This window comes from Oncorhynchus keta, chromosome 14, assembly GCF_023373465.1.
Source record: "Oncorhynchus keta strain PuntledgeMale-10-30-2019 chromosome 14, Oket_V2, whole genome shotgun sequence".
Taxonomy (NCBI): domain Eukaryota; kingdom Metazoa; phylum Chordata; class Actinopteri; order Salmoniformes; family Salmonidae; genus Oncorhynchus; species Oncorhynchus keta.
This window is the reverse complement of record NC_068434.1, coordinates 42,700,444-42,713,393: the sequence shown is the minus strand read 5'-3', so window position 1 is coordinate 42,713,393 and position 12,950 is coordinate 42,700,444. Positions and strand designations below refer to the sequence as shown.

At 41.0% G+C, this 12,950-nt stretch overlaps 1 protein-coding gene across 1 annotated transcript in view; it reads left to right on the top strand.

Moving 5' to 3' along the window:
* Window positions 1-4,579: 4,579 nt before the first annotated feature.
* Window positions 4,580-12,950, top strand: part of LOC118393451 (A disintegrin and metalloproteinase with thrombospondin motifs 12-like) — a 45,864-nt gene continuing 37,493 nt past the window's right edge. Inside the window, exons 1-2 of the mRNA XM_035786134.1 lie at window positions 4,580-4,921; window positions 5,243-5,604. Of these exons, the coding sequence (XP_035642027.1) occupies window positions 4,807-4,921; window positions 5,243-5,604 (477 nt within the window). The 5' untranslated portion in view covers window positions 4,580-4,806. The remainder of the gene's footprint in view (window positions 4,922-5,242; window positions 5,605-12,950) is intronic.

The window sequence follows — 12,950 nt, the reverse complement described above, 5'->3', positions numbered from 1 at the left end:
AGGGGGAACAGGCAGTGGCTCGGGTGGCTGAGGTTCTTGATGATCTTCTTGGCCTTCCTGTGATACCGGATGTGACACGGTAGATGGCTGGCAGGGGTGTCCTGGAGGACAGGCAGTGTGACCCCGCTGATGCGTTGGGCTTACCGCACCACCACCCGGTGCAATTGCCATACCACGCAGTGATACAGTCTGACAGGATGCTCTCAATGGTGCATCTGTAGAAGTTTACGAGGGTCATAGGGGCCAAGCCGCATTTCTTCAGCCTCCAGAGGTTGAAGAGGCACCTTTTCACCTCGCTGTCTGTGTGAAGGGGCCATTTCAGGTTGTCAGTGATGTGCATGCCGAGGAACATGAATCTTTTGACCCTCTACACTGCGGCCCGTCGATGTGGATAAGGGTGTGTTCTCTCTGCTGTCTGCTGTAGCCCACGATCAGCGCCTTTGTTTTGTTGGCGGATGTGAGAGGGATGTGAGATGCCCATCGGCAAGCTCCTGCTGAAGTGCCCGTTGCCAAAACCTGAGGGTGGATAGCACTTTGATGTGCACCGGAATGGCATGCGATTGCCTTTCTAAAGTATGTCTTAATCCTCGCAAAGATCCTATAAAATTGGCTCATCAGATATCCTTTCCCAAAACCAATCTGTACTTTCTGCAAAAACGTCCCACCTGTCTCACAAAATGTGCTCTCTGCGAAATGCAGCTTGTTCCAAATCTTCCAACAGGGCAAGATCAGGCATCTCTCATTCGATTTCCCATTATCTCAGTCTTTTATAGTATTTACACAATGGTTTCACTTTCACACGTGCCCTGTCATTTAACAAATGACTGTACATTATATGGATTATTATCGTAAAAATTTACTGATTGGGAATATTAGTAAATCGGAAAATTATTAAATTATTAGGCCTACAATTTCACACATTTTCAAAATATATTTTCCCTATTCTATAGTTGACAAGCAGTTCCTTCATTCCACCACTTGGTACTGTGCGTACACATGGTAATGTCTGTACGTACACACTCAAGCAAACATTTATATTGATAAATCCAAAGATTACGGATATACTGACACGATGAATATCTCTCTGCCCTAACAATGGGAGTCATTGTCCACAAAGCGGCACAGCAGGCTGTCTAGCTCCCGCCTATCCTTTCTTTGGATTGGTGGATACATCTCATTATTGTGATAATTGTTTGGATGAGGGTTGTTGACGCCAACCGACTGTATTCCATGGAGGGAGAGGCTATGCTACTAGCCTCATGGCATGAATATGCATAGCCATCTTGAGACGACTCTGATATAAAGGTTTTTTTCTCAAAGTTTCTGGGATGTCATGTGTCCTACTTACAGTATGTCAGTACACTTGTAACAACTTAAGCATTACGAAAATTCTATTCGATCAAATAAACCTAAAGTAGCAAATAAGCCCTACATTGTTATGTTGACCAAATTCAAAACTCTCATTGACCTCCATACAAAAACTCCTTGCTTGGTTGGTGAAACAACAAAAACGCTGGAGAGAGACAGATTTTCCCCCGAGTTGGGCCTCTCTCTTCCTCTCTGATAAATCTCACACTTTGCATTGAAATGAGCTCATGCATGGCTTACACACAGATTTGTGCCTATGCATGATTGATAAATGAAGCCTCAGAAGAGTTATTACTGTGAATCCTTGTAATGTTGTATCAGTTAATATTTGTTTATGTGTCAATTAATCCTGAAATGGATGGGTCACTAACTGCCGATTTGACACAAAAATAAAATGTAATTCATTCATTAATTTAACACACACATACTTCTACACTTTTTACAGTCTGTTTCACAATAAACAGCAGCTTTTTGGAGGTCTGTTTGGGAAACAGCTCTGGGACTGATAATTGAAAAAATACTGTGATCATAATTCGGATTTAAGAAACATTTTGGGATAAGCCAGAGCCATATATTTAGATATATTGCTGTAGGATAAGACAGATACTTATATTTAGATATATTGATATGTCAGCCCTGACCTTAGAGATCCTTATTTATTCTCTATGTTTGGTTAGGTCAGGGTGTGACTCGGGTGGGAATATCTATGTTTTCTATTTCTTTGTTGGTTTTGCCAAGTGTGGTTCCCAATCAGAGGTAGGTGTCTATTGTTGTCTCTGATTGGGGATCATACACTATATAAGTTGTGATTTTCCGTTTGGGTTTTGTTGGGGTGTTATTTTCTGTTTAGTGTCTGTCTGTGCCTGACGGAACTGTTCGCTTTCGTTTTTGGTTTTGTTATTTTTGTTTGAGTGTTTCTTGAAAATAAATATCATGAACACTTTCCACGCTGCGCTTTGGTCCACTCTTCCTTCCACCGACGACGAGTGTTACACTATAGGATAATAGATACATATATTTAGATATATTGCTATAGGATAACAGATACATATATTTAGATATATTGCTATAGGATAATAGATACATATATTTAGATATATTGCTATAGGATAACAGATACATATATTTAGATATATTGCTATAGGATAACAGATACATATATTTAGATATATTGCTATAGGATAACATATACATATATTTAGATACATTTCTATGGGATAAGACAGAATCTGGTGCCTTGGCAGAGGATCAAGTTTCAACTGAATTCCAAGTATGGCTTCCATTTAGGTCGTTACAGTACAAGAGATTCCATGGACATAAAACAATAATGGTTTTCATTGAAAGCAGCCTAAACACATACAATTACTTGTTTAGGCAAGCAATTGATTATAGGTTATTTAGTCTAAAGTTTAAACAACATATCAAACCAACAAATTCACCAAGTTGGCCCCTTGCCCCAACTCAATTTATAATCAGTCAAACTAGATATTGAATGTATTGAACCTGCAAGTAAGCCTTTCAGTGTACTTTACCATGTGTATCCTGTGCCTATGACAAACGTCATAATCAGCAGGACATTACAAAACAATAATGCCACACCATCTCTCTTTGATGTGTATAATAGATTATATATCTCTATTGCCCAGCTTTGAGTATGTGGGTGTGGTAGGCTACCACTCCACTACTTACCAGGACTGAAATAGCTGGAGGTTGCTATTTCTGTCATTACATAAACGTCTCAATAAAATTGCTTTATTACTACAGATGTATATTTGTTTAGTGGCTGGTGTGTGTGTGTGTGTGTGTGTGTGTGTGTGTGTGTGTGTGTGTGTGTGTGTGTGTGTGTGTGCATGCATGCAGAGTAGACACACAAACACTCCACCCCCACCCCCACACTCCTCCAGACAGACCCCATAAATTTAACAATTAACAGGGCTTCTTGCTCGACAAACAGGTGAGTATGTTGGGAATGTAGCACATCCCACTGTGTAGTCTGGGCCAGGACGTATCAATTTGCATAAAACACCACTCTGACTCTTGATTGGGTGGAGGAGTAGCTCTCAAATTAAACTCTGCAGAGACTTAACAGCAAAGCCTACTGAGAATGAAAAGGGAAGCAATTCTACACAGTTATAATACAAATTATAGGCCTACCAAGACATCGAGTTCAAATGAAATATTGAATAAACAGTTTAGAGCGTGAAGTTTGCAGCGGTTACTTTCTAAAAGATAACCCATTCATAGAATAACTACCTTTAGTGCCTATTGATGAAGGTATCTTCTGGCGGGGGAGTTTTGTTAATTCATTATGAGCCCCGACGCTTGTTCTGAACGTTAAAATGCATCGCTTGCGGTATGGTTTTGGAAACATAAGGAACGTATATTTAATATCAGTAAGAAATAATAATATATTTTTTTAAAGGTTCAATTACTACACACCTTTATAGGGTTAAGGTTCCCATACGGTCATTTTTTCATGTTACAGCACTTGTTTACAGAAAAACTAACGTAATACAGAGGTGTAACTTTGCTAATTAGCTATCTGCGTCTCAGAACAAATGTGTTGTCACTGAAAAATACTATTGGTTGCAACTGTGTTAAAACCGAGACAGATTTTGGCATTTTGTGAAGTTATTTTAAAGTGGTATTTAAGTAGAGGGCTTTATGTTTCTAGAACCTTACCGCAATTGTGAATCTATTCACGTTTAGATGGACTATTTGGCTGTTTTGGTTTCCAGAGCCATTTCGCCTCTCAACAGAACATGTAAGGTCCTAGGACTATAAGGAGGCATGTTAGGCTACTGTAGTACATTATTAGACGAGGGAGAAGATGGCATAGTCCAGTGATAGGCAACTAGATTCAGTCACAGGACGATTTTTGTCTGAGCGCATGGTCAGAGGGCCTGAACATATTTATAGAAATTTGCAGCAAATTGACCACAAGTAAACCCAAAAATATATTGTATTTGAAAATAACAAACATTTCATAACTTGATTACATTGAGACATGATCACGTAAGTCTCTCTTTTTATTCGTAGGAATACTTGTAACTACAGATTTACTAAATTATTGATGAAGACAAAACGTCAATATTGGGACGGTTTTGGCCCGGGGCCGCCTGTGGCCTATTCTGTTTGAATTATCTCCCACTGCGTCGCAGCTGCAAACCACACTGCTCCTGCTCCCCTCTCGCCCATGGAAAGAAATTAGACACTATCCTCACAACACTCCTCCCTCTCAAACTTGGAGCTTTCTCCCACTTTTACAATGTTCTTCTGTAGCCTATACCCGGTCTTCTTCGATGCAGCCTATGTTTTCCTCCTTATCATGGCTGGCTGTTGATGGAACAAACAGGTCGCTGGACCGCCTCTAAAGCACAATTGAAACACCAATGCCAGTGAAATTTTTTCAATCTCTTGATTTTGGTTAGATGAAATATGCGATGTCCGCGTGTGAGCCGGGTTCTTTTTCTGCTACGTTCTGTTTTGTTTTTGGCTGCCAGCCATGTCGAGTTCTCGCTGCCTGGTAACCTCTCTCCAGACGAAGAACAAGGTCAGTGTGTCTGTCTCTGTTGTTACAACTAGCCTAGGCTATAATTACTGCAACAATGTTGCGATTTTATTGTTGCAATTTCACTTTACATGCATAGATTCAATGCAACAAACAGCACACATCGTAGTTAGCCATTACAAGGTTAGTGCATGCATTTGTGCATAATTTTAGCCAAGTGACAGGTTGATCAATTAATTTATAATTTGATAAATGATTAACTGATTGATCTGGAAATTATAATTTAAGTATTGGATCAATTCAGTGTAGTGGTTATTTGTATCCAAATTGCCTAATGTTATTAATTTTCCATGTTATCCTCAGGTCGCTTTCTCCAGTCCCAGTCGGATGTGTCCATGGTTCATCCAGTCAAAGTTGACAGCGATGGACAGTTTCTCTCCCACTCTCTAGCACACCGCTTTGAGCGCGTGCGGCACAAGCGAGACTTGGGGCCTTTGGAGGGACGCGTTTATTATAAGGTGACCTACAAAGGTCGCAATTTGTTTTTTAATCTAACAGTCAACAACTATTTGGTGTCAAACAAATATGTTCTGGAGTGGCGGAACGGAAGTCTGAACCGGACTGAGCACCGTACCACAGGGGAGAATGCGTGCCACCTGATCGGAACCGTGACGGATCCTACTAATGCGCGCGGGACAGCCGCCATCAGCACCTGTGAAGGCTTGGTAAGAAACCAGGATACTGACCATGATTGGAATTTAACTCCATGTCATCTTTAATTATTTTCACTGGTTTTAAGACATATCCATACAGGACGTATACGTCTCGCCAATGTCCGCACGATGTAACATGATACATCGCGCTGATGTAAAATCAGCGTGACATAAATAAACACAAATAAAATGTAGTATGGAGAGATGTCACCGAGGTGTCGGCATTAGATAACGTTTGCCCTTCAGGCGCGGTTTGGAGGATGCATGTCAAAGCTGTTAAATCATACTGGCAATAATGAAAAACAATAAGCTTTATATTTTAGTCATTTAGCCGACCCAACTTACGAGTGAGCGCATACATTTTTGTATTTTTCATACTTATCCCCGTGGAATCGAACCCACAAGCACCATGCTCTACCAACTGAGCTACATGGGACTATACTAGACTATACGTAATTTTGTTTGGGGGTAAACTGAAGAGAGAAGATTCAAGTTTATTAGGCTATTGCTATACCATGTTAAAACTCTTAAGGATCCGCCCCTTTTTTTCAATCTTTGCCTGAAATGACATACTCAAATCTAACTGCCTGTAGCTCAGGCCCTGAAGCAAGGATATGCATATTCGTGGTACCATTTGAAAGGAAACACTTTGAAGTTTGTGGAAATGTGAAATGAATGTAGGAGAATATAACACAATATATCTGGTAAAAGATAATACAAAGAAAAAACCAACTGTTCTTTTGTGACACTTGTCCCCAGTCAGCTCGCACACTTTTGGCCGAGGTATCAAAATGCGTAGGGAATATATCGTTTAGAGAGCGTTTTTGCACATTGGCAACACAACCCCCGAGACATTTGAATAGAATGTTGATGCCTGGCCGACATATAAACATCTGTAAGACATCATGTCAATGTGCTAACGCTCTCCATACTACAGCTTCCCGATGTATCATGTATACATTGTTACTACTTTGGGCAGACGTACAATACCAGTCAAAAGTTTGGACACACCTACTCATTCAAGGGTTTTTCTTTATTTGTACTTTTTTCTACATTGTAGAATAATAGTGAAGACATCAAATCTATGAAATAACACATATGGAATCATGTAGTAACCAAAAAAATGTTAAACAAATCTAAATATATTTGAGATTCTTCAAAGTAGCCACCCTTTGCCTTGATGACAGCTTTGAACACTCTTCACATTCTCTCAACAAGCTTCATGAGATAGTCACCTGGAATGCTTTTCCAACTGTCTTGAAGGAGTTCCCACACATTCTGAGCACTTTTTGGATACTTTTCCTTCACTCTGCGGTTCAACTCATCCCAAACCATCTCAACTGGGATGAAGTTGGGTGACTGTGGAGGCCAGGTCATCTGATGCAGCGCTCCATCACTCTCCTTCTTGGTCAAATAGCCCTTACACAGCCTGGAGGTGTGTTTTAGGTCATTGTTTTGTTGAAAAATAAATGATAGTCTCACAAAGCGCAAACCAGATGAGATGGTGTATCACTGCAGAATGCTGTGGTAGCCATGCTGGTGAAGTGTGCCTTGAATTCTAAATAATCATTGACAGTGTCGCCAGCAAAGCACCATCACACCTCTTCCTCCATGCTTCATGGTGGGAACCATACATGTGGAGATCATCCGTTCACCTACTCTGCGTCTCACAAAGACACAGCAGTTGGAACCAAAAATCGCAAATTTGGACTTGTTTGTCTGCTTATTTGAACTGTTCTTGCCATAATATAGACTTGGCTTTTTACCAAATAGGACTATATTCTGTATACCAACCCTACCTTGTCACAACTAAACTGATTGGTTCAAACGCATTAAGAAGGAAAGAAATTCCACAACTTAACTTTTAACAAGGCACACCTGTTAATTGAAATGCATTCCAGGTGACTACCTCATGAAGCTGGTTGAGACAATGCCAAGAGTGTGCAAAGCTGTCATCAAGACAAAAGGTGGCTACTTTGAAGAATCTCAAATATAAAATAAGATTTTGATTTGTTTAACATTTTTTTGGTTACTGTATGATTCCATATTTGTTATTTCATAGTTTTGATGTCTTTACTATTATTCTACAATAATAAAAATAAAGAAAAACCATAGAATGAGTAAGTGTGTCCAAATGTTTGACTGGTACTGGTATGTGTGCTATCTGGGTCCCAATGTTGATGTCTACCGGATCTACGGCCAACTCTGTGATGCTGAGCGGCCATGTGACGGTGCAGCGCGAAATGCATTTCGACCTCCTACACTCGCAGCCGCCCTCCCGCCAACCTTCTAAATGGAACGCAATCTACTAACTATATACCGCTGTCAGGCCGACATCGGCGAGGTGTATGTGCGCCGTCTGAGTAGTTGGGCCAGTGTAATCCTTCTCCAATGCATCCTTCTACTTTTCTCTGTCATTCAGTGATCAATATAAGGCTTCACAAATGAACCACATTGAGAAGCAGGTAAAGATAATTGAAATAAGGAGATATGTACCCTCATTATGATTTAGCCACATTGATTTAGCTTAGATAGGACATTTTGTATGTGTAATTTCTTGCCCTGTTTACCATTCACATATTATAGAAGCGGCTGCCTCCCCAAGGTCAGTCTAACTTCTTTAAAATATACAGGAGAGAGACATCAGAGAAGTAGTAAAATATGCAGTAGAGGATGTGGTCTGGCTGGTCACAGTTGAGCAAACCCTCAGACTGACAGTACTTTGTCTGTTGGTCCGGCCTTCAAAGATTTCCTGACTGTTTGCAGAAGGACTTTAGCTTCGTAGCCCCCAAACGCCTGCATCCGCCGCCTCTTCTCGGTCTACTGGGAGACTCTGGCTCTCTTGCATGCTCTTTCTCTCCTCCTTCTCTCCCTTCTTCTCCCACATTTGTCTTCTACTCTCAGCTCTCTCTCTCTCCCTGAATCTGCAGTGTTATGTTTCTCTTTGTTTGACCACAGAGACTAAGTTTGAGAATGTGGCTTCTATGGCTACTACTTACAAAGAGGCTGAAGTAAAACTTGGATTAGTGTCACACACAAACACACACACGCAAGGTGGCAGTATTTTTAGAATTCTTGTATGTTTCTTATAAGAAACCTACTTTTATCTACAAAGGAAAGGAAGACTTACATTTTATCACAATGACAGTTGAGCTTTTCTCTCTGTCTGCTGACCAGAAAACAGCTGGACAGCAGAGAGCGACAAAGGGGAGACTTCCGTATTGTCCCTGATTTATTTACCGTAGTAGAATTACCAAGAGGATAAGGAAGAGGAGGAACTTCCCTCTGTATTTGATCAGACTTGTCAGTAAATGGCCTGTGATGGATGTCTCTCAGTGTTTACTCTTGTCACATCAAGAATGCCTCTGCTGCAAGGTCTTGTCTCAGTGTCTGTCAGTCATGTTTGGTTTGCAGTCGCTCAGTAAGCCAAACCTTGTAAATACATGTCATTGAGTATATACAGCTGTTGTGATTGTGAATGCGTTTGGGTTAGAGTAAAGAGACAGGGAATGTGCAAAGACCTCCCTGCATTTGTTATCCAGTTGCTCCTAAATGTTTCCTAGGCTGTGACCCCAGTGAGATCACACCAGATCGACTTCAGTATTCAACGTTTCTCCAGATCCCCAGGACGTTAGGAGATGCTGTCAATGCTGTCCACTAGGGGCAATGTGAGCGCATATTGCCATCTCGTTGTGGATGGGGATAGAGGATGGGCTTAAACCATGTGCTTTGGCTTTGAGGATCGCAGGTTCAATCCCGGTGGCGGGTAATCATAATGTTCTTTCTTCCCGTTTTATCCTTATCCCATACCTTAACCATTACTTAACCTTAACCGTTATGTTTTTTTATGCATAACCGTCAACTTTCTTCTGCTTTAACCTCAACTCTTACCTACATTCACTTCACTTTCACTTTTTTAATCATTTCCATGTAAAGGACCCATGAGAACCAATATGTGAAGTTCATAGAAGCATATTCAATTGTGTGTCTAATGAAAGCTAAGAGTATATAGTTCTGGGAAATGAAGGCATAGATACATTTTTCAACCATTTTCCTTAGAAATTAGGCTTAAGTAATGGCTTGGATTTTTTGGTCAAACGGATGAAAAAGGGGTCACAGAAAACATCTACCAGAAAAAGTCTTAAAAGGTATTAGAAATACATCAAAACACAATAATGTTGAAGTAAAGACCCCTGCCAGCTAATATGAACACTTTTATCATTTGAATAAATTATTTACCTTCTGTAAGTTTAAGAAACATTAGCTTGTGCCTTGTAATTCCATTAACAAAACCCACATATCTTTAAGATATTTTCTCATTTCTCTCCCTCATGAGGAGGGAGGATAATGCAAGTTCAGGTAGACCTACCAATTAGTGTCTTTAATTCGGCAACATAATTATAAGTAACGGAATTACTGCAATTGATTGGCTACGATGGGAATTCATAGTAGTCACAAACCACAGTTGGGTCACCTGCTACTGTCCCCCCTTCCACTGGCATACTGTTATGTTCAGCTTATAGGGTCTCCTGCTACTGTCCTCCCTTCCACTGGCATACTGTTATGTTCAGCTCATAAATGTTTTCTCTCTCCTTCTGTCATCTGGTGGTCAAAGCGAGAGTGTAAAAACAGTCTGGACAACCTCTCCTTCCCTCCTCTCTCTTTTCTCTCTCTCCAGTTAATGTTACCTGTCCCGGCTTACTGGCACCTACCCATGTGAGCCCCCTCTCTTTCCATTTACTGTAACCAGTATGCGCACCCACTAAGCACCAGACGACCATGGATGTTGAAAAGTAGTTGAAGATTTTTGGTCCGGTGCTTACTTGCGTGTCCTTTTCCAACAATGTAGAGTTAAATATGAAATAGTGGCAGGAGGAATAAGTACACAGTGAAAAACAATAACGAGTAAAAAATAACATGGCTATATACAGGGAATAAAAACCATTACCAAGTCGATGTGCAGGGGTACGAGGTCATTGAGATAGTTACAGTATGTACATTTCGGTAGGGGTAAAGTGACTAGGCAACAGGACAGATAACAGACTGATAATAGACTGAGCTGTAGCAGCAGCGTATTATGTATGGTGTGTGTGGCAGTGTAAGTATGTGTGAGTGTAAGTATGTGTGAGTGTGTAGGTAGAGACCAGTGGGTGTGCGTAGAATAATAGCCTGTGTGTAGAATAATACCCATATACATTATATATACAGAAAAGTATATGGACACAGCTTCAAATGAGTGGATTTGGCTATTCCAGCCACACCGTTGCTGACAGGTGTATAACATCGAGCACAAAGTCATGCAATCTCCATAGACAAACATTGACATTAGAATGGCCTTACTGAAGAGCTCAGTGACTTTCAATGTGGCACCGTCAATGAATGCCACCTTTCCAACAAGTCAGTTCATCAAATGTCTGCCCTGCTAGAGCTGCCCTTGTCAACTGTAAGGTCTGTTATTGGGAAGTGGAAATGTCTAGGAGCAGCAATGGCTCAGCCATGAAGTGGTAGGCCACACAAGCTCACAGAACGGGACCGCTGAGTGCTGAAGCGCGTAGCGCGTTAAAATAGTCTGTCCTCGGTTGCAACTCTCACTACCGAGTTCCAAACTGCCTCTGGAAGCAAGGTCAGCACAATAACTGTTCATCTTGAGCTTCATGAAATAAGTTTCCATGGACGATCAGCCGCACACAAGCCTAAGATCACCATCCGCAATGCCAAGCGTAAGCTTGAGTGGTGTAAAGCTGGCTGTCATTGGACTCTGGAGCAGTGGAAAAGCGTTCTCTGGAGTGATGAATCACGCTTCACCATCTGGCAGTCTGACGGACAAATCTGGTTTTGGAGGATGTCCGGAGAACGCGACCTGCCCGATTGCATAGCTCCAACTGTAAAGTTTGGTGGAGGAGGAATAATGGTCTGGTGCTGTTTTTCATTGTTCTGACTCTGCCCCTTAGTTCCAGTGAAGGGACATCTTAACGCTACAGCATACAATGACGTTCTAGACAATTCTGTGCTTCCAACTTTGTGGCAACAGTTTGGGGAAGGCCCTTTCTTCCACAAAGTGAGGTCCATACAGAAATGGTTTGTTGAGATTGGTGTGGAAGTACTTGACTGGCCTGCACTGATCCCTAACCACAACCCCATCGAACACTTTTGGGATGAATTGGTACGCTGTCTGTGAGCCAGGCCTAATCTCCCAACATCAGTTCCCGACCTTACTAATGCTCTTGTGGCTGAATGGAAGCAAGTCCCCGCAGCGATGTTCCAACATCTAGTGGAAAGCCTTCCCAGAAGAGTGCAGGCTGTTATAGCAGCAAAGGGGGGACCAACTCCATATTAATGCCCATGGTTTTGAAATGAGATGTTCAATGAGCAGGTCTCCACATACGTTTGGTCATGTAGTGTATGTAGGGCGTTTACTCACAGCTGTACAATGTAGAGAAAAACGGGTTAATTCAAGAGGCTGCTATGAAATGTATTTCATAATGTAGTTTTATTTGCTCTATGTCATAAATTACATTGAATTAATCATTAGATTGTTCTCTGAAATATTATAACCTTAATATATTTGTACTTGACAGTGTTGATTAAATTAAAATGTTATTTGCTGTGATTGTTGCTAGTTTAGACTGCGCCTCTCTTGGTTGTATCTCTTCCATATTTGGTGTTGTGAGGTGGTACCATTTGAAGGTGTTTCCACTGGTTGGACCATTCAAAATCAGCTTCATACTTTGTAATTTTCACCTCCAGATCCTTGGCTTTCATTGCCTATAATCGTGATCAATTAACATTGAGAGGGGCCATTTCTATGCCGATTTAAAGGGAAAGACTCAGGCATACACAATGAAAACAGGAACAGATTGTCTTTGCAGAGGGTGGATCCTGAAATTCAGTCTGTTTAGCTTTGTAAATAAATATATATTTAGTCTCCTATATCATTTTGTATTCAGCGGATTTCATTTCAAAAAAGCCCATGTTTTCACTCACAAATCTGCAGCTTGTTACTTGACGTTCGAAAGTTAGTGCCGTTCTGCAGAAGAGCAGCACCACAGAGTTCTATTGAGCATTATAAACTGGGTGATTTGAGCCCTAAATTCTGAAAGCCATGGTATTTCAGACCATATACCACGAGTATGACAAAACATTTAGTATTACAGCTCTAATGATGTTGGTAACCAGTTTATAATAGCAATAAGGCTCCTCAGGGGTGTGATATATGGCCAATATACCACGGCTAAGGACTGTGTCCAGGCACTCCGCGTTGCGTCGTGGATAAGAACATCCATTAGCCGTGTTATATTGGTCATATACCACACCTCCTTTGGCCTTATTGCTTAATTATACAATGTGTGGTTCTAATC